A 20,281-nucleotide genomic window follows, 5' to 3' on the forward strand; every position below is an offset into this window, starting at 1 on the left:
CTTCGTTTATATCCCCAATCTTCATCGTTGCTACGATCATTCGACGGCGCCATAGTAATCCGCTTACAATTTGCTATCGTGGCTTTTAGCATCAACGGATCGTCGTCGATCATAGCGTCCTGAATTCGTCTACTTCGCGAATTACCCCTTGACCATTCATGGGCTGTCGCCCGTGAACATTTCTCAATTTCGACTCTGTTTTAGAACATATACAACCGCATTATCATCATGAAGGTGCAGCGCCTCTCATCACCATTTCTCCTCTTTCTCCTCCCCGCCATCGCGACGGCCCTGACAGACTTGGCACCAAATCCGGCGAGTGCGCTCAATCCTACCGTTGCAGAGCACGATGCTACGGTCCCCAATGCCGTGGTAGACGAACTCGCTGCCCCCAAGGTCTCCCCCAAAGGGACGCTGGACGCCCCGGTTGACGGCAAAGATGGCCGGCCACATGCTGGTCCTTGGGTTGAGACCAACGCGGAACGGGATCGCAAGAAAACCGGCACCGCCAAGATGGAGGAGCAGGCGGACACCAAGTCCACGGAACATTTAGGTCCTGACGGCAAGCCAATTCCTCACTCGAACGATGGGGTCATGGATGATCCACATCGGACGGGTCCCAAGGAGGGCACGCGTGGAACAGAGGGCGGAGTGTCAGAGAAGCAGAAGGGCAGCACAAATCCAGGCGAGAAAGTGCCAGATAGCCCGAAGGAAGCCCCTCCCTTGCCTCATAGTGAACAGCAGAAAGCCCCTGCGTCTGAGGAAAAGGAGGGCAAAACCTCGGATTCCAAAATGGGCGTCGTCGAGGTAAAATTCAATTTCTACGTTTGTTATGCGTCCAATGACTGACTTAATTTGCAGAAACCCGCCGATCTGCCTGAGAAACCACACGACATCCCTCTTCCCAAATCGCCGCCTTCCGTGAACGATGACCCCCTCGGTCTTAATACTCCGAAGGGCTCGACCGGCAAGCTCCCCGGTACACCCGAAGAGCCAGTAGATGTGTTGCACTCGCTCATTGCCTCGTTTACTATGATCGTGGTCTCCGAAATTGGCGACAAAACATTCTTGGTCGCTGCCTTAATGGCGATGCGACACCCCCGTCTCCTCGTATTCTCTGCCGCCTTCGCCGCGCTTTTTGTCATGACCGTGCTCTCAGCCATTCTCGGACACGCTGTTCCGACACTGATCCCCAAGTCCATGACCAAGCTGTTGGCGGCCATCCTGTTCTTCGTGTTTGGACTGAAGATGCTGAAGGAAGGCCGAGAGATGTCGCCCGACGAAGGTGTTGGCGAGGAGATGAAGGAGGTCGAGATGGAACTCGAGGAAAAGGAACAGGAGCAACTGCGTATGAATCGGCGTCGCTCGTCCGTGACCCCTCACTCTCTGGAATCAGGCCGTGCTGGTCGCGGCAAGTCTCGCTCGGCGGGCAACCGTCTGCCTTCGCCGCCTGAGAGCCTTTCCTCTTCTTCGTCCCGCGGATCATCCCCCTCGCGGGGCCGGCGCCTGGATGACATGCTCTCTGGCATGAACAATCTTTTCTCTCTGCTTCTCAGCCCCGCATGGGTCCAGACGTTCGTCATGACCTTCCTTGGCGAATGGGGTGACCGCAGTCAGATTGCGACCATTGCGATGGCCGCGGGACAGGATTACTGGTGGGTGACCGTCGGTGCGATCTCCGGGCACGGCCTCTGCACCGCCGCGGCCGTGATTGGAGGAAGTGCTATTGCGGGTCGCGTTAGCATGCGAGTCGGTAAGTGTTTCAGCGATTCCTCTATATCTGTGAATATCCGCTAACTTGATCGCAGTGACTCTCGGCGGTGCTGCGGCTTTCCTGGTCTTCGGCGCTATCTACTTGATAGAAGCCCTTTATTAGACCGCTTATTTTGCTCTTGCTTAATGTGTTGGGATTTTCTCATGTAACATATACACTTATGGTCCCAGAGCGCAACGTGCTGGTGGGCGCTCGACATTTACTACGTTTTAATGAAAAAGCTTCTTCCATGAGCTAATGAGATTGATGTTTGACTCCTGCATTCTAATCGACTCGTGCATATATTATACTTCCTATATACATCTGTTATATACACCAAATTCACTTTCAATCCAATGTCCTCCCAGAAAGCACCTTTTTCATCCAGATAGTCTAATACACATACCGAAACCATCGGTTCTCCTTATCAGTCAGACCAGCCCACTTCGTCTCATCGATAACCTCTTCATCGCCTTCACCCACAGTCTTCTCACGCCTTCGATTCTCCCATGTGTAATACAAAAACAACACAAACGCCAACGTACCCGCCGCTGCCTGCGTCGCCAGCACAGCGATCTTTGCCGGGCGATACTCTGGCGCATCCCTCGCTTGGAACGTCTGCGGGCCGATAATATTACCCACGGAGAACGACCCAGCCACGAGCGCACTCGCGAATGCGCGCTTCGTGTGTCCGGCACAGTTGGCCATCGTCCACTGATAGAGAATGGGCAGCGTCGCGACGATCGCATTGACCAAGTAAATGCCAATCAAGACGCCGGCCTTGTTATGCTTCGGCAAGAACGACATAAGTGCGCCCCCGATGATCCCGGGAATAGTGCAGAAGACGAACCAAGCCCAGCGGTGGGAAACCCTGCGGATACCGATCCCCACGGCCAACGTAAAGAAGATGCTGACGATGCCGGACGGCGTGTTCAGGAGCGCCGAGTGCGGAGGCGAAAACCCGAAGCCGTTGATTAGGGTTGCCGAGTATGTCGTGACCACGCCGGACGATACAGACGTCTGTCGTATATCTTGTCAGCACTCACTTTCTTCTCTTCTGCTAGACAGTGAATAGCAGACTTACACAGATGGTAGTCAACGTTAACAACCACAGCTGTACATCCCCAACCGCCTCCCAGATCTGCCTCATATCGACCCGGCTACTCCAGACCCCGGTCTGGTTCACGCTGACATGTCGCAACAACGCGACCTTCTCGCCCTCGCTCAACCACCGCGCCTTCATCGGCGTATCGGGAATAAAAAGCATCGTCAGCACGCCGACCAGCATCGTAACCAGTCCCAAGACAAGAAACATAATCCGCCACCCGGCAAACGAGTGATGCACCTGCTGAAACGCAAACGAGATAATGCCGCCGAGTATCTGCGCCACGCCGAGTCCGAGGTACCAGAAGGTGAATCGCGGGGCCTGTTCGCTGCGCGTGTAGAATTGGCTGCTGAGAAGCATGAGCGAGGGTCCGATAGTCGCTTCGAAGATGCCAAGGAAGATTCGCGCCACGAGCAGGCTCCGGTAATCATGGGCGCCGGCAGAGGCTGCTGCTGCGACACCCCAGAGAGTCACATTCAGGCCGAGCCACTTTGCGGCGGGGGCTTTCTGGAGGAGGTACACTGTTCTCAGTCCGTATCAGTTCCCATGTTCACTTCAATCAATCAAGACTATGACAGTAGGGAGGGGGGAAAGACGTAGTTGTATATACCGTTTGGAACCTCCGCGATCAAATACGCGATGAAGAACCACGTCGCCGTATTCGAGAAGTCGTTGCCTACGAGCCCGAGATCTTTCTTTATCCCCATAACTGCCGCATACTACTCTTAAAACCGCACTTAGTTCTCAACATGATTGCTAGGAGGGATTGCGGGACAAACACACGTTAAGCATCACTTTGTCCAAAAACTGCAGCACATAGCAGCAGAACATGAACGGTATAATGCGGTAATCGATCTTGCGACGCAATGCGCTTATGTCTACATCCTGGGTGTCGGCGACGCCGGCATGCCCCTCCAAGTACTCGACTGCATCATCGACTCGGTTCGCAGGGATAGCATGCGCCACGGCGTCGGAATGTGTCTTCTCCTCCCCCATGTAGGTCTGGGGGTTAATACCCAAGTAAACGCAAGGAAGAAAAAAGAAAAAAAAAAAAAAATGTTCACAAAACAAAAAGGCGAGAAGCAAACAAAATTCTCAAGGGAGAAGATATGCCGCAGGCAGGACGAAAAGAAGAAAAAGAAAGCAAGAAATGCTGCCAGTGTCAGCGCAGAAAAACCTCCGAGAGCTGCAGTCAGAACTAACCCTGGCAAACTCTATTGGGCTCGAAGTATAATTAATTATTGAAGTAACCTCCGCCGACGCCAATCGATTGCGCGACCTGCCCGGCGATGCTCTGGTCCTTGCTGCTTGCGTTTGCCCTAACTGGACCACGGCTTTAGTGTGCATCGGCTCAGAGTTGCGGTGGAGCAGAGTTGCTGAACAAGCTAGGCCATGGGGGATCATAAGATTTAGTTTAATTAGAGGTTTAAATCCTTGTGGATCAGATGCAACGTAAATTTGATTATCGTGCGCGTTTTTCTATCGAACGTGCATTTCCTTGCGGAGGACACCTACACGAGGTTACGCCATGCTGCTCGGTGGAATGTCTCATCCTTGTCTTGGAATGATGTCTAGCCCTTTTCAGAATAGGCAAACAAGATTGACGGCCAGACGGTGGGATAGGCGGTGCAAGGGGGCGTATGCATGGGTGTCATGAGCCAGAGCTCGCATATTAGGCAGTCGTGCGTTAAAATCGCAGCTCCGATGTCTGCGCCTTTCTTGATGCCTCGTCTGCGTCCTTCGTCGATATACCTATGCTGGCCTAAACGATGGGCTGGGTCCACCATGCCGCTCCAGAGGTCGAAGCCCAGTCCCAGTATCGCGAGATTCTGGGTGTCTGTCTCAGCTTGACTGTTCTGATGGTCATTACCGTCAGTCTGCGGCTGGGTCTCCGGGCGCACGCTCGTCGACTGAGCACTGCGGACTATGTGATGGTGGTGAGTATGGTGAGTAGCATTCTTCATAGCAAACAACGTATAGTTAGGTAGAGGCGATCCTAACTTGACCCAGCTGTTCAGCGTCATCTATTCCTCTCTATGTATCTCTCGTAAGTGACTTAGCCAAAAGCATCACACAAGCGCTCACATCCACAGAAAGCAGATACGGCTGGGACTCCCACTTCACCTGCGCCCGAAAGAAAACCTCCCAATCTATAAAAAGGTACATTGCTGTAACCATTTTACATTGACCTCTATGAGATCCTCAAGCTAATCATGTACAGCTTAATTATGCCGGCCGACCCTTCTACCAGATCGGCATCGCCGGCTTCAAAGCCTCGCTCTGCCTCAGCTATCTACGCCTTCTCACTAAAACATCACTATCCATCTACCGGATCCTCATCTGGGCGGTGCTCAGTATTTCGACAGCGGGCCACATTGCTGGCGCATTGGCCCTACTCTTCAACTGTCATCCAGTATGTCCTTCATTTCCTAACAAAAGAGCTACTACTGACATAAGAACAACAGGTCCAACTAGCCTGGCGAACAGACATAACAGGCACCTGCCTCCCAGTCGGAGGCACATTCTACGGGCTAGCCATCTTCACCATCATCTGCGACCTCATGATCATCTTCCTACCGATCCCTCTCCTGCTCCGCCTGAAGATCAAGCCCGCCCAGAAAGCCGGCGTCGTGTGTCTGTTCCTCCTCGGACTATTCACGACCATCTGCTCCATCATGCGACTAACCCAGATCCACCGCGTGGCCTACGGGGACGGAAACTCCACTGCGCTGGTGCTTTGGGGGACGATCGAGTTTAACGTGGGTGTAAGTACTCAATTTACTACTACGTACAAGAATCCGCACAAGAATCCGCCACGGAACGGACTAAAAACAAAGAAAAAAGAAGCTTATCACATGAAACCAATTTAACTTCCTTCTAGAACATCATTACCTGCATTCCCTACTTAGCACCGTTGTTAAAGGGGCTGGTGCGCGATTTCCGATCGAATAGCAAAGCGTACGAGAGTCAGGGCCATTATGTTTTGGAATCGTGGAAGGATCCGCGATCGCAGTTACGATCGACTGCGTCCGCGCCGAGGCGAACGCCCAGCGAGGAGCTAATCATGGATAGCGTGGCGCCTGGCCATGGGGGGATCGAGATGACGGTGGAGGTGCGGGTGTCGCTGGAGCGCAAGTTATCGAGGGGAGTTTAATCATGCATAACAGGGTTGATTAAGACGTTCATTTGTCAGAGTATCGTAGCATGAGTCTTTTATTTGCTCTTGAGACGGCCAGCGTAAGCACTAATATCGCGTCGAAGCAAGGGGGGTATGGTTAAGATTCCGAGGATATCCGCAAATACGACCTCGTCCGACGGAGCATCCGTTCACTAGGCAGGGGTCGAGCATCCTCGAGGAAGGCAACTGATAAAAAGGGCTCGTGCTACATGCACTCAACACCAGGGGGTCTGCCGGGTTTATCCCGAACGGGTTAAGAAGCGAGTTCAAGCATATCGGCGTGCCGTCCGCCTCGAGATTAATCTGCTTAGCTGCTTCACCGTGTCTCAATCAAGTGGGGACGCTGTCAATGTAATCCTGGGCCGCAGCAAATGGGCTCAGAGACATGAATGCGCCGGCTCAACCTTAATAAACCATCGTTATATCGCGCTCCAATATACTATGCCAGGGATTTTGCCGCTTCGGGCCACATGTTAGATATTGCCCAGGTCCACCTTTCATGTACGCATCGCACCATCCGGTGAGTCTAGATTATCTCCCACCCCCAACGGATCCAGATATCCCCTCCCCTCTCTCCCTGCCAGGAACAGACCAGGATCGGCGGGACATCCCACTTTCCCTTCGAGCGTCAACCATGGCCGACGAACACCTCCCCGTGCTCATCATCGGCGCCGGCATCAGCGGGCTCATCCTAGCCCAGTATCTCAAAACCCAGGGCGTCCCGTTCCAGATCTTCGAGCGCGACTCGGCGGTCGACGCCCGCAGCGGCGGATGGGGTCTCACCTTGCACTGGGCATTGCCAGCCTTGCGCCAGCTGCTCCCTGAGGACATCGTCGCGCAACTACCAGAGACATATGTTAACAAGGAAGCTGCTGCGCGGGGTGATACCGGCCGCTACCAGTTCTTCGATCTGAAGTCAGGGGAGGCACTTTATAATGTTCCAGCTGCGGAACGGATTAGGGTTAGTCGGGTGCGAATGCGTCAGCTATTGACGAGTGGGATCGACGTGCAGGTGAGGTTCACAGAAATAAACACAATTACACAGTTCTACCAAGCAAGCCAAACTAATATCCAACCAACAGTGGAACAAATCCCTCAAAGACATCGAATCAACTCCAGAATCCGTGACAGCCCATTTCGAAGACGGCTCATCATGGCAAGGCCGCATCCTCCTCGGCTGCGACGGTTCGCGCTCGCTCTCGCGCCAAATCCTCTATCCAGACGACCACGAAATGCAGCCCCTGCCCGTGCAGCTCCTCGGCGCGACAGCTCTATACTCACCTGAGGAAATGAACGGCGCCCAGAAAATCGACCCCTTCATCTTCCAGGGCGCACACCCAGATACCAACGTGTATCTCTTCTTCAGCTGTACCACACCATCATCATCCACATCATATACATTCATGCAGAAACTAACGAGAAATAGTCCTCGACACCCCCAACAACTTCTCCGACAGCACAGACAAATACCACTGCCAGCTCATCGTCTCCTGGGCCGAGTCAAAGGGCATCAACGTCCCGGAGTCTAACGCAGACCGCATCGCCCTGATGAAATCGCTAACGGCTAACTGGGCCGATCCGTTCCGGTCCCTGATTCACCAGATCCCGGATGCAACGGAGGTGGTGTCCATCCGTGTCTCGGACTGGATTTTCACTCCGCAGAGGCAAAGGGACCATCCCCGGGTGGTTCTGGTGGGCGATTCGGCGCATACTATGACTATGTGTTTGTTTTTCTTTCTTTCTTTCTTTCTTTCTTTTTGGTTGTTTGTATTTTACTGGAATATATACTAATAGAAGGGTCACAGTCAGAGGCGAAGGTGCCAACAACGCCATCGTGGATGTACAGGATCTGGTGAAGAGGATTGATTTTACGTCGACAGAGTATGATACCATTCTCACTGTGGTTTTGTTCATGGTTGGCGTGATATGCTAATAAAGACGTGTAGATCGTTCACACTAGATGCCCTTCGTTCTTCCGTCGCCGCATATGAACAGGATATATTTGTCCGTGCGGAAACATCTGTCTTGAATTCGAGACAGGCGTGTCTCGATGCGCATGATTTCGAGAAGATTCTTAATGGGAGTCCCCTGGTGTCGAAGAGGGTGCTTAAGGAGGATAAATCATAAGTAGTCTAAGTGTCCTGGGAATGGGAATTGGATAGGAATCTACCCGAGTAAGCTGGGCGTTGGGCATAGCGCTGTGTATGAAGAAGAGTGTGATGAGATTATGATAGACGAGACATTGATCGAGCACAGCGATTTGCATAAACTTGGATGGTCCGTGGGATAGAGCAAATAGCATGTAGCATCGATGTCTGCGCAAACATTGTATCACCATAACTACTGCTAGGTCATAGAAAGGGTGAACAGACAGATTAGGCTGTTAACAGTATCTTGCGGTATTTCTTTCTGGCTGACACCTTGTGTCTGTAGTTAATACCAGTCTTGCTCGCCAACAAGTACTGCGACATTTGTAAGATGCGCGATGTAGTTGGTAGTAGATTCAGATTTCACCAATCTCTAGGTTGGGATAAAGTCGCACGTTGACATGTGTTGTGTCATGGTTGCAGAAACCATCTCCAGGGGTAAGTTCCAGGATGACATCAAAGAATATGTTAACATACCCTGAGTTTTGATGCTTTGAGCATACACTGTCAATAGTTTCTCAGGGGAAGTGCATGTGCTCCAGATCTGGGAAATGGAAGGAATAATTGCAAATACCGCCAAGGTCAGCAACCGGTGGGGTGAAATACCATGGCACGAAATGCACGGCTTTAGGGTCAAGGTCCAACATTAGATTTAACATTAGGTCCGACATTAGGGTCACGATTAGGGTCAAGGGTTATTCAGGCATAAAGGCACCAGTCAGGCAACAATTGTGCCAAACCAGGCAATGAAAGCGGATTACATAAGCCGACCCTAAACCTCAAGCGCGCCACCTTGTTTTCTTCCCTGCGCTCTTTGTTTGCTTCCCCATTTCCATCCACAGCAAGCTCACTATCCACAGCCATCGATCCCCATCGACTTGGGCACCATTTTCGTCCTATTTGGACCTGTTTTGGCCCAATATCACGCCGTATACTCGCTGAGAGTGAGCTGGGGTGTAGTCCGCCCGCTGACCGCCTTTGGATATGGCTCGCATTGCTGCGCGCGTTGCCGGGCAGGATATCCATGCGTTGAAGGGGAGTCCGCCGAGGAGACGGTGGACGAGGAGTCAGAGTCGGGAGCTTGAGGCTCATCCGATAGACGATGTTTCTGTTGGGAAGTCTTCCCTCAAGAGTAGCAGGCTATGGAAGGGTAAAGGGAAAATGAGCGCACATGGTCAGTACTGTTTGTTTGATTCACTGTAGACGAAAAAGAGTCATGTCCTCTTGTGTTCCTCAACTGAGGCTCGCTGTATCCGTGTGTTTGTTACTCTCCATTTGGCCGCCACTGGAGGATATCTGAAGTGCACTTTCTACGCTCCCATTGAATGCGAACTTACATCTCCAATGACAGACTTGAGTGTCGTCGCAGAAGAATCACCGGTCAAGCCAGCCACGAAGTCAGGACTTCGTGCTCGCCATGTGATCCCTGAATCGCCTGAGGATGTGCATAACAACACGATGTCGGGCTCCACCATCATCGTCCCTGACGCAGAAACAGATCAAGAGGATGAGGATGACGACCAGGACGAGGACGATCTGGACCCAGAGTTGATGCTCGAATCTCTTCCTGGCTTGGAACGATCTGCAAAGGATGTTCTCGACTTTCTGGTCCCCAGCTCCGCGGATCTCAAAAGTATCGTCAACATGGCCAAACGACTCTCAGATCCCCGGAACACCCAAAGCAAACGTCTGACCCTGCGGAAGGCCGCCTTCAAGAACCAGCCCGGATGGTTCGAGGGTAAGACGTACATCGACGTCACGCGAGCTAACGAGTCCCTTTCCTCCCACTTGACGAAGGATGGGGCCGAGTTGAACTGGAGTGCGGAGCCTATCCTCCACCGCGCTAACTGTGCCCGTTTTTCACTGGAGGTGCTCCTGGCTAGCGGCAATTCCAACGCCTTCAAAAAGGCCATAAGGGACGTGGAAGCTCTGTTTCCGTTGCCTTTCATGCGTGATCTGGTCACTCATCGGGGTGATGCCGTTGGGGAAAGCGCGCTGGTTAAAGACACGTTCCAGCTCGCTTTAGAGATCCGTACTCAGTCCTTGATCATGCAGTTAGAGGGCCATCAGCATGATCACAGCTTCGATCCGAACTTCATCTTGGAAGATGGCTTCTTTCTCGATGTGTCTGCCGACGAAGCGTTTGACAGCAGCGATGCTCTAATGCGTGGGTTCAACTTGCCAAGGCTTAATGTTGAAGGGTCTCTTCCCGACGAATTCAGAGAGGCAGCATACGACCGCTTCGAAGAATGGTTGCCAACTTGCCCGATGAAGATGACATCTTTGATATTGACGACCTAAAAACCACCTATCCCTGGCGGAGCTTCCTTCTGCGGGCGGCTCGCTGGATCCGCAAGCGGTGTGAGGAAATTGACGAAGACTTAAACCGCCAGCAGAGTGCAGAAGCTGCGCGGGAGGAATTTTTCGCGGAAATTGACGCAAAGGACCGTCGCAGTAGCAGCGTGGCGGATCGCTCTAGTTTGGCTCTCCGGCGTACAGAAGAACAGAGCACGATCGCTTCTCCCGACAATCGAAGAGATTCAGTGATCCCACCCACAACTCCCAAAGACACGCCGAGGACCGCTGAATCCAAGGAACGGAGAAAATCTGGCAAACCGTGAGTTAAGAGTTTTTTTTAGCCCGGCAGCTGGCTAACTTGGTCAGGGCATTTTTGAACAAATCTTCTCTTGAACGCATAGCACAAAGAAGGCTAAACCCTCTGGCGTCTGTCAAGAACTCTGAGGTGCGCAGACAATCGGATGGCGCCGCGAGACCAGCTCCAGCAAATGGCCAGAAGGAATCTGCATCCCAGCTTCGGCGTCAGACCCTACCAGCATCCCGGCTATCGAGACGGACACCATCGGAAGAGGCTACCGAAGAACATTTCGAAGAGTCTGTTGAAGAGCTAGCTGAGGAGCCTGTCGAGGAGCCTACCGAAGAACCTGTCGAACAGCCTACTGAAGAACATGTTCACGAGCCCACTGAAGAGCCTATCGAGGAACCCACCGAACAGCCTGTCGAAGAGCCTACTGAAGAACCTATCGACGAGCCCAATGAAGAAACTATTGAAGAGCCCACCGAACAGCTTGTCGAAGAACCCACTTTCCATGAATCCCCGTCACTCGTTCAGCACGACGAACATGACTTCAACGTAGACAGCGAGTCCGAACTCTTCGTCGGCGAACGCACACAGTTAGAGAAGTCCCACAGTCCCGTGATGAGAAGGACCTCACGCGAGCCCCGGTATGCCAGTCTGGGCCCAGTCAGGACCAAACTCTTCGCACCCGAGCTACGGCTCGAGCCGACCTCTACACAGACGTCGCGCCCTATGCTCTCCAGTCTTGAACTGTGGAAAGCAGCCAACGGCGACGGACCATCATCGCAACCCAGCAAAAAGCCCGAACAGGCCTCCCGATTCATCGACCGGCAAGCAAACGCGCACCGCGTGTCCCCTATCAGCCAAGCCGACCCACAAAGCGCCGAACGGCGCCACCCCCCTGAAGTACATTCCAGGAAACGGCGACGCCAGGAATCAGAGGAGGATGACGAGAGCGACGGCGAGTTCAGCAACTACAGTCGGCCCGTCGACACCGTCCGCAAGCGCGCAGAAAAGCCCGTGCGGCCTCAGAACAAACGCCAGCGAATCGAAGAACAGGACGAGTCTGCAGCCCAGCTGCTGAACGGTCTGGAAGAGACCGCGCGCAGAAGCACCGTTCCTGAATCCCCTGAGGCAGCGGCTCGGAGCACCAATCCCGTCCCTGTGTCGTCAAGCGCGAGACACACGGTCACGTCGACCAAGGCGCCGGTACGATGGACGGCGGCCGAGGACAAGCGACTGATTCGGTTAATCGAAGAGGTCGGGCTGGGCGGGCCCAAGGGCAGCGGGTGGTGCAAAATCGCCAGTCAAAACGAGGCGCAGCCCGTTCGGGAGGGGGAAAGCCGCATTGAAGGGCGAAACCAGGTTCAGCTCAAGGACCGTGCGAGAAACATCAAAATCAGATATCTCAAGTATGTCTCTCTTGTTGTATCCATATCCGGGTAATAGAACTAACAGGAATAGGGACCGAAAAACTTTGCCCTCAAACTTCGAGCATGTAACCATGAAAGAGAAAGACCGGGCCATGCTCGCGGCCAAGGGCATCAACGTGTCTCAGTAGCTCCTTTTCGCATCTTTCTCTGCTTGCACTTAGTCTGTCTTCCTTCGGCTTGTCATACATATGTTCTACAGAATGATACCCCTGATGCGAGTCGCGTTCTTCGAGTCTTGGTTCACGACCTTATGGATTATTGATTTATTTCATTAACATGGCCATTCAATCAAGTATTTGTTATTTGGTATATCGTTCAACAATATTATGATTAAGCGAGTGGATCGGGTATCATGCACAAACCCGCAGTAAGAGTCAACAAATCGGCCAGCGATATCACAAGAGCCCAAGATACACAATCCAAGATATAAACAAACCCCCCTCTACAAGACTATAGACAAACCCCTAAAACAACCCCCTCACCACCAACCCAGCCACAATCCCACCCAACACCATCTCCCTCCCAACCCCCCTCCCAGCAGCAGCAGCACCAGTAGCCACACTCGCAGACGGCGAAGCCACCCCACTAGTACTCGCCGACGAGGACGACGCCGCCGACGCAGAAGCCGTGGGGGCCACCGTAGCAGCCGAGGTAGCCATAGTTGAAGACGGCTGAGCTGACGCGGTCAGGATACTCTTGGGGGTATCCGTGCCGGTGGGGGCGTTGCTGGCCGTCCGGACCATGGTCGGATTCACGCTGAGACTGGCCAGGGGGTCTGCGTCGCCGTCGTCGACGTCGGGTGCGGTCAGGATGCCGTTGGCTTCTGTTTCGGTACGCGTTTCGGCGTCGGTTACGGGGGCTGTGTAGATGGCACGTTGAGTTTGGCGTTTGCTGGTGCCGATGGTGTAGGTTGCTTGGCCACCGCCTGTAGCGTTCTTGTTAGTTATCTTTCTTTCATATATGTGTGTATAGATTGGGTTATGGGTGTAATACAATTTTCAGCCGGATACCCAGGACACCTCGTCATACATTCCGTATTCTCAACCTTGGCTTCTAGCGGAGGAAGTGTGTCCCCACAGAAACACTTCTTGTCCTGGACAGCATAGACAGGCTTGTTCTCTGCATTGCAGAATTGCTGGCACAGCGCCACGGACTGGTATTCTGTCGTCGTGTGCGAGGGCGCGAGACTGCCCAGGGAATTGTAGCAGGCTGTCTTCAGTGCGATTGCGGGCGTTGACAGAGCCAGGAAGCCGAGGATGAATGTTCTTGTTCTTGTCATTTTGGATATTGTTTTCTTTCTTGGTTCTTTGGTTTGTGTGTTCTTGTTTTAGTGGTGGTTGTGAATAGAAATGAGTGAATGTCTGTCTATATATGGTGCTTCGGCACCGGGCAGATTTAGTTTATGTTATAAAAAGAACGAACGATCGAAGCCGAAACAGACAAAGAAACAGAAAGGTTAAAGATAGTTTAAATAAGCCTGTTATATCGAAGAGCGAACAACGAACAAACAGAAGAACAAAAAACAACACAGACAAGTCAACGGGGCAAATGGCAAATATAAAAAGATCTGCTCCCTTCATGCACTCCACCAGGAAAACACAAAAAAAAGTAAAACGCAGTTCCAACCCCCTTGAGAAAGACAATCCCTCGGGCAAAAAAAACCCGGAGCACAAAAATCAGAAATGAAACGGCAACAGAATGCCGATCGGGCAGATCGCCAGCAGAAACCGTACACACCCAAAACTAAAACTCCAAGGTATTTTTCTCTCTCCCTGCGACGGAAGTCAAGACTGAGGAGGAACTCCCGTTCGCTCGTCGATCGACATACTGAAACCCCCGCTGGGCAGGGCGTTTCAACCAATCCCTTACTCCCGTTTCAGGGACGGTTCATGTCGCTTAGCGGTGGTCGGGCAATTTAGCGTAGGGCCAACGAACATACGCAGAGGTTCCCACTCCCTTGGGCCCTCGGTGATGTCACGGATCGACGCACTATTGCTTCCTGAGACTGGCCACGCGAGACACTATCGATTATTGTGTTTTTGTCCCGGGGAGAAATGCCGTCATGGCTGTGGATTGGTCGCTGATCTGGGTAGCCATGGGGCCAGTAAAATCTCGCAGAGTCAGGAACGACTCCATCTGTCAGTGGACGTTGTTCCCACCGTCCAGAGAGAAAAAATACAGTAAAATAAACTAAAATAAAATGCGTGGTAGCGAGCGAGTCAAGTTGGAAAAGTAAAAGTTGAAGTCAGTTGTTAAGATGCTCGGGATCGGTCGGCACCTGACCACCGCAACCCTTGTCCTACGGAATAACATCAACTTGAACTACTGACAGACATCTAGATCGACTTCATGGAGAATTGCAAATACTTGCATGCGCCCCAAGTCCATAAATATCCTGTCTCATCCTCCTGCCACCCGAACGAGAAACACTGAATTGACACGTCCAGAGACTCCACCCACACATTTATAGGGTCTGGCACCCACCAATTCCAAATCAGCCCCTTCGAAGAATAAAGGGATGTCATGCTCAGTAGACCACGAGCGCAGTTATCCCTTGGCCAGAAGATATTAATAACCTACAGCAAGCATACCTGACTAACTTAGGTACCGGAGACTGCGTGCTTCTAGAATGACGGCCATGCACCTCTCTCGCTACCCCTCATCTCGTCGACCTGTGTCAGGGCATGGACATCCATGATGATACAGACTTAAAAATTTGATACATGCCAGAAACACTGGATAAATCACCTAATATAGCCAGATCCTGCTGACGCGAACGCGACCTCCTGCCCAGGAAAGGAAACAAAAGCGTTCGCAGGTAAAACAAGCCAAGACCCTGATCTCAAACACCTCTGACGCGGTCATGTCTCCAAAGTCTGGCTCCCACGAAGATGGATGACAAAGATAAAGATAAAGATAAGAAGAAAAGACCATCTCCAATTGCCATCTACCAAGCTTCTGTCAAGACGGCATCGACCTTCCGAGTCAGGCAAAACGAAATGCGACTAAAGCGGGCGAATCCGCTCTATCGGCGATTGCACCATTAAGAAGTGACAATTATCCGAGGTCCTGCACATCGAAGCGGAGAAAGAAGCGGAGTCAATCGATCAATCAATCGACCGCCGTGATAACGCTGCCATCGGACAAAGAAATGGCGACAACGTTCAGCTACGATATATATCCCCAGAACCCCATTTCTCTTGTCACTCCCGTACATACACCCCAACTATATATGAGCACATTTGTCTAGACCACAATATATGGAATAAAACCCCCCCAAAATGCACCCCAAAGCCCTGCCTTGGATAGCCTTGCTATCACCGACCGTAACAGCCCTCAACATCCCGCTGCCATTCGGGCCCTCCCAGCAAGTCCTCAATCCCTGGTCCGATGAGATCTGCCCCCTAGCTCCCAAGATCTCGCCGTCGGAGGATGGTCTCCACCCCGCGCTTAGATTCGTCGAAGATGACTCCATTCGCGCCCAGCAGGCGAATCGTCTCTCCAGAGCCGTGCAAGTGCCCACCACCGTGACGGATTACCTGACAGATCCGTATGATGAGGGATTCGCGCCGTTCGTCGAGTTCCAGGATCTGTTGAAGGAGCTTTTCCCCCTGGTGTATGTCCCGATCCTACCCTACCTTGCACAATTCCACCCCAACAAACAACCAATTAATAATATAAATACAGTCACAAAAAAGCCACCCTATCGCACATAAACCGCCTCGGCCTCGTCTACACCCTCCCCGGCCGCGACCCAACGCTCAAACCCATCCTCTTCACCGCGCACCAAGACGTCGTCCCCATCAACGACGCCAGCGACTGGACGCACCCGCCGTTCGAGGGCTACTACGACGGCACCTGGCTATGGGGCCGCGGGGCCAGCGACTGCAAGAACGTGCTGATCGGGCTGCTCTCGGTCGTCGAGGATCTGGTGTCCCAGGACTGGACGCCGAATCGGACGGTGCTGCTGGCGTTCGGGTTCGACGAGGAGTCGCACGGGTTTCTGGGCGCGGGGGCGATCGCGGAGTACCTGGAGGGGGTGTACGGGAAGGACGGGGTGGAGTTTGTGCTGGACGAGGGGGGAATGGGGCTGGAGACTCTTTCTTCCCTTTCTTCTGATACAAACGGTGAGAAGGAAGACGATGACGGAGTGGTCTACGCCCTCCCCGGCGTGTCTGAGAAAGGCAGCGTAGACCTCGTCCTGACGCTGTCCGTGCCGGGCGGCCACAGTTCCGTCCCGCCAGCACACACGGGTATCGGCATCCTGTCCGAGATCATCTACACGCTCGAGAACAACGAGCTGTTCACGCCCCGTCTGGACGACGCCCACCCGTCGCGCAAGAAGCTCGAATGCCAGGTGCGCCACTCGCCCTCCAGCGTCGAGCCCTGGCTTGCCGATGCGCTGCAGTCAAGCGACCACGTCTCCACAGCTGAGAAACTGGCCCGCTCGCGCGGCGCCCAATTCCGGTACATCCTGCAGACGTCGCAGGCGGCGGATCTGTTCCACGGCGGGGTGAAGACCAACGCACTGCCGGAGCATGTTGAAGCGGTGGTGAATTACCGGGTGGCCTTGCATCAGACGCCGGAAGAGGTCATGGACCGGGCGGTGCGGCTGATCGCGCCGATTGTCGAGAGGTTGAATCTGACGTTGGCGGCGTTCCCGGAGGATAAGCAGGGCGAGGAAGGGAAGGTGAACCATCTGACGATTTCGACGCTGAGTAAGGTGTTGTCGCCGGCGCCGGTCAGTCCGACGGGCACGGGCGTGGATGCCGTTTGGACGCGGTTTGCTGGGGTGACCAGATCTGTGTTTGAGTCGGTGCCCAGTCTGAAGGGCAAGACGGTTGTTGTTAGTGGCGATATCATGACGGGCAATACCGATACCAGGTTTTATTGGAATCTGTCGAGGAATATCTATCGCTGGAGTCCGTCGCGCGCGGGCGGTGCGCTGAATATTCATACCGTCGATGAGAGATTGGCCATTGATGTGCATTTGGAGGCGATGGCTTTGTATTATGGTATGTCTTTTCCCTTCTCTCTTGTTGGTCGGGTTTGTGAAGAGTATGATTGCTGACCTTGCTAGATCTTATCCGCGCGTTTGATGCGTGGGAGAGTTCGGTTGAGTCTACGTACGATCTGTGATAGAGGCATACCCACTAGTAGGAGCATGGCGGAATACATACCCGACCTCTACATATGCTAAGATAGAAGCAGCGTTGAAACCAGACAGTCCTCGGAGCATCTGTGAACTACACCACTCTGTTCCGGAGATCATATACGGTAACACTGTTATATTGCAGACACATAACAAGGCTACAATGCAATGCGCTATGAACAGTCACAGTCTGGTTCAATGGCCTAGTAAGAATAAATATAATAAAGTAAGCGAGTATCTCCACTCGCGCAGAAGCGAACAGAATCAATATACAGTGAATGAACCCTAGTCGAGAAGTAACAATGCAAAGGCGCCACCCATGACGGGCCGCGCAATGAACGTAATGCCTGCCGGATAACTATATTGGTCAGCAAAGCCCAAGCAGCCGGTCGACCAACACTTACTTTCCAGTTTGGGTATCATAAAGATCCGTAAAAGCACGGTTGGTCGGGGTCTCGTTGATCCAGCTCGCAAGCGCACTGTGGAACATGTCTCGGACGCTCTCCGACGCCACCGCGGCTGTGAACAACTCCCAATCCGCTGAAGCCCGTCAGTATTCATTGGTTGGAACTTAAAAATAACATCGAGCTTACCCTTCGTGTACACATGCCGAGTATCAAGCGGTACTCCGTACTTCTCCTTCACAGTCGGATAGAAGGTATTTTGCATGTCATAGACCGACTGAGGAACCAAGTTCAAGCCCAGTTCACGGTCAGCGTACAGATTGTACAGAAGCCCTGAAGAAAGTTAGTATTGTAAATGTACCCTGGCAGCGAACTGACCATGAGTCTCGTTAGCCCCGTACGACAGCGTCGTGTGCGGAGGATTGGCATTCTGCGCCACGCCTAATGTCTGCCACCTCGTGATGTAGTCCGTGGCAATGCTGGAGTGGTTCGACGCATCATCCGGGTGGCCAGTCGTATTGCTGATCACGGCCATTGCCTGGATTCCAATAATTCCCTTCAACGCCAGGTTGGTCTGGTTCCTGTGCATACCATCAGCATCGACACGTATTTCGTGCATGTACATCACATCACCTACGCTAAAGAGCCGGCAAAATCATCTGTGGAGATCTGGTCCGCCGGGTAAATAGCATCATCCACGAGGTACGTCGTCCATTTTTGGAGGATGGAATAGTGCTGTGAGAGATAGTCGTTATCTTTAGCCTTCTGGGCGTAGGCCAGGGCCATGATAACCATGTTTCCACACTCCTCGAGGGGCATTTTCTCATCGTTGCCGTCAGGATGGCCGGTGGCATTCGGGTAGTGGGTTCCAATATCGTGCATGGCGTATGTGTGGGGGTACTTTCCGTTCTCTTGGATCTCATAGATTGGCTTCAGGAGCAGTTTGAGAAGCTCGGGATTCGTGTACAAAAAGATCGGGTGAGCGGGAAAGATGACGTCTACAGTGTTCATGTTGCCATTGGAGGAGATCTCCTTCATGAAGATGTAGGGGTCCTCGGGCGTCCCGCACAACTGCACTGCAGCAAAGACCTGACGGACCGTAAGTGAGGTGATTGTCAGGTAGTCCTGGCCAGCGGCAGCAATGGAATCCTTGGATATCCGGTCATCGAGATCCTTCGATAGTGTAGCTGCAGTAGCATAATCATGATGGAAGAACTCCAGCTACATAGACTGTCAGAGTATACTCTAAGTCCAAAGAAGAAACCACTCACCGCAGCAGTCGCAGTGCTGAAGTAGCTCTTCCAGAGGGAAGGCATCACGGTGGTTCCTTCAGGTTTACCACTGTACTGGATGGCACTGTCCTGCGCAAGGCCAATGGAAAATAACGTGCCAGCAGACGTCGTCACCGAGCCAAGGTCACGCGAAAAAGCAAAGACGGGCCAATTGGTCGAAATGGCACGGTAGTTTTTATCGTCGGCGTTGGCCAACTTTCCGTTCTGTGCGAATGCTCCTCGCACATCAACATCCGGTCCGGACTGGTAGGTCAGACCGTCTCCGTTGTCTGTGGCCCAGTACCACTCGCCCCATTCTGCTTGCTCAGTATTCTCAGAGAAAAGCAGCTGCGTCTGGCGGTAAACCTTGTGATAGGCAACGCCACCATCGGTGACACCATAGTCCCACTGCGCAATGGCGTTTCGGTCTCCAGACACCCACTCTATGGCCCGGTTAGACGGATCGTTGCACGGCTCCAGATGGGGTATTCTCTTGCTTACCTGCCGAAATGTCTGCGTACACCTGTACATCATGCGCTTTGCCGTCGATCGATTCGACATCTACGTCCAGATAGGAGAACACCAGTGACTGTCTCCGGAGATCATCTGGTGTGATAGGGGAGAGGAATTTCACTTTCATCTCCACCATATCCCCCACACGCATCGTGAACACACTCGAAGTTGAGGTGTACTCGAAGGAAGTCTGGTTCACCGTGGGAGTGTTCGGGATACCCCCCATCCATGTGTAGGTCGAATTATCGACCCGGATCTGGCCCGCCCAGCCATTTACTTGGCCGCTGCCACCAGGAACGTGGTTCAGTCAAAGTACCATGAAGATGGACGTCATGAATATCTACAGCTCGGGGCTACTCACAACCAAAAGGTAGGCCATTGGCCGGCCAAGTACCCTCCATTACCACCATCCGTGCCCGCAGACAACCATGTGCTCAAGTACGGCGACTTGACAGCCAAGGGCAGGGCGGGTGGCCTCGCAGGGGAAAAGGTCGACGCAGCTCCTACGGAAGACAGCAGGGAGGCCACCGACAGACAAAACGAGAGGAAATGCATTATGATCCGTATCGAACGAGGCATACAGGGAACATCCTCCTTTATGTACGTAATAATTTCTGATTGTTTTGAAGAATGAAAGAGCAGAATCGAGATCCGCCGTTCAACGTGCCACCGAGAATGTGAATCTGAAGAATGCTGAAGGAATGCCAGGCACACTTATATAGTGGGTCG

General features: G+C 52.8%; 8 protein-coding genes across 8 annotated transcripts; 5 read left to right on the plus strand and 3 right to left on the minus strand.

Moving 5' to 3' along the window:
- Window positions 1–228: 228 nt before the first annotated feature.
- Window positions 229–2,048, plus strand: ANOM_002112 (uncharacterized protein; the record flags this gene model as incomplete). The annotated part of the gene is made up of 3 exons (XM_015547369.1): window positions 229–807; window positions 862–1,753; window positions 1,809–2,048. The coding sequence occupies 3 exons, from the start codon at window positions 229–231 to the stop codon at window positions 1,874–1,876; spliced, it is 1,539 nt and encodes a 512-aa protein (XP_015411013.1). The 3' UTR covers window positions 1,877–2,048.
- Window positions 2,049–2,146: 98 nt separating this feature from the next.
- ANOM_002113 (putative MFS transporter) lies at window positions 2,147–3,854 on the minus strand (the record flags this gene model as incomplete). The annotated part of the gene is made up of 4 exons (XM_015547370.1): window positions 2,147–2,773; window positions 2,838–3,379; window positions 3,469–3,577; window positions 3,642–3,854. The coding sequence occupies 4 exons, from the start codon at window positions 3,852–3,854 to the stop codon at window positions 2,147–2,149; spliced, it is 1,491 nt and encodes a 496-aa protein (XP_015411012.1).
- Window positions 3,855–4,627: 773 nt separating this feature from the next.
- Window positions 4,628–6,012, plus strand: ANOM_002114 (uncharacterized protein; the record flags this gene model as incomplete). The annotated part of the gene is made up of 6 exons (XM_015547371.1): window positions 4,628–4,799; window positions 4,869–4,905; window positions 4,952–5,018; window positions 5,080–5,271; window positions 5,324–5,623; window positions 5,740–6,012. The coding sequence occupies 6 exons, from the start codon at window positions 4,628–4,630 to the stop codon at window positions 6,010–6,012; spliced, it is 1,041 nt and encodes a 346-aa protein (XP_015411011.1).
- A 658-nt stretch (window positions 6,013–6,670) lies between these two features.
- ANOM_002115 (FAD-dependent oxidoreductase) lies at window positions 6,671–8,163 on the plus strand (the record flags this gene model as incomplete). The annotated part of the gene is made up of 5 exons (XM_015547372.1): window positions 6,671–7,048; window positions 7,119–7,404; window positions 7,463–7,759; window positions 7,842–7,917; window positions 7,983–8,163. The coding sequence occupies 5 exons, from the start codon at window positions 6,671–6,673 to the stop codon at window positions 8,161–8,163; spliced, it is 1,218 nt and encodes a 405-aa protein (XP_015411010.1).
- Window positions 8,164–9,167: 1,004 nt separating this feature from the next.
- ANOM_002116 (SANT/Myb-like DNA-binding domain-containing protein) lies at window positions 9,168–12,340 on the plus strand (the record flags this gene model as incomplete). The annotated part of the gene is made up of 5 exons (XM_015547373.1): window positions 9,168–9,357; window positions 9,535–10,354; window positions 10,432–10,800; window positions 10,848–12,191; window positions 12,244–12,340. 5 exons carry the CDS (start codon window positions 9,168–9,170, stop codon window positions 12,338–12,340), a joined length of 2,820 nt encoding a protein of 939 aa, XP_015411009.1.
- A 336-nt stretch (window positions 12,341–12,676) lies between these two features.
- ANOM_002117 (WSC domain protein) lies at window positions 12,677–13,491 on the minus strand (the record flags this gene model as incomplete). The annotated part of the gene is made up of 2 exons (XM_015547374.1): window positions 12,677–13,137; window positions 13,242–13,491. The coding sequence occupies 2 exons, from the start codon at window positions 13,489–13,491 to the stop codon at window positions 12,677–12,679; spliced, it is 711 nt and encodes a 236-aa protein (XP_015411008.1).
- A 2,002-nt stretch (window positions 13,492–15,493) lies between these two features.
- cps1 (Gly-Xaa carboxypeptidase) lies at window positions 15,494–17,351 on the plus strand (the record flags this gene model as incomplete). Its single annotated transcript, XM_015547375.1, has 3 exons — window positions 15,494–15,828; window positions 15,900–17,227; window positions 17,293–17,351. The coding sequence occupies 3 exons, from the start codon at window positions 15,494–15,496 to the stop codon at window positions 17,349–17,351; spliced, it is 1,722 nt and encodes a 573-aa protein (XP_015411017.1).
- Window positions 17,352–17,487: 136 nt separating this feature from the next.
- On the minus strand, window positions 17,488–20,146 carry gta1 (glutaminase GtaA). The gene is made up of 8 exons (XM_015547376.1): window positions 19,914–20,146; window positions 19,541–19,836; window positions 19,040–19,482; window positions 18,406–18,989; window positions 18,147–18,349; window positions 17,958–18,101; window positions 17,769–17,904; window positions 17,488–17,722 (listed from the first exon to the last, which is right to left on the minus strand). Exons 1-8 carry the CDS (start codon window positions 20,129–20,131, stop codon window positions 17,650–17,652), a joined length of 2,097 nt encoding a protein of 698 aa, XP_015411016.1. The 5' UTR covers window positions 20,132–20,146; the 3' UTR covers window positions 17,488–17,649.
- Window positions 20,147–20,281: the final 135 nt, after the last annotated feature.

Source organism: Aspergillus nomiae (genome assembly GCF_001204775.2).
Source record: "Aspergillus nomiae NRRL 13137 chromosome Unknown contig00019, whole genome shotgun sequence".
NCBI classification, from domain to species: domain Eukaryota; kingdom Fungi; phylum Ascomycota; class Eurotiomycetes; order Eurotiales; family Aspergillaceae; genus Aspergillus; species Aspergillus nomiae.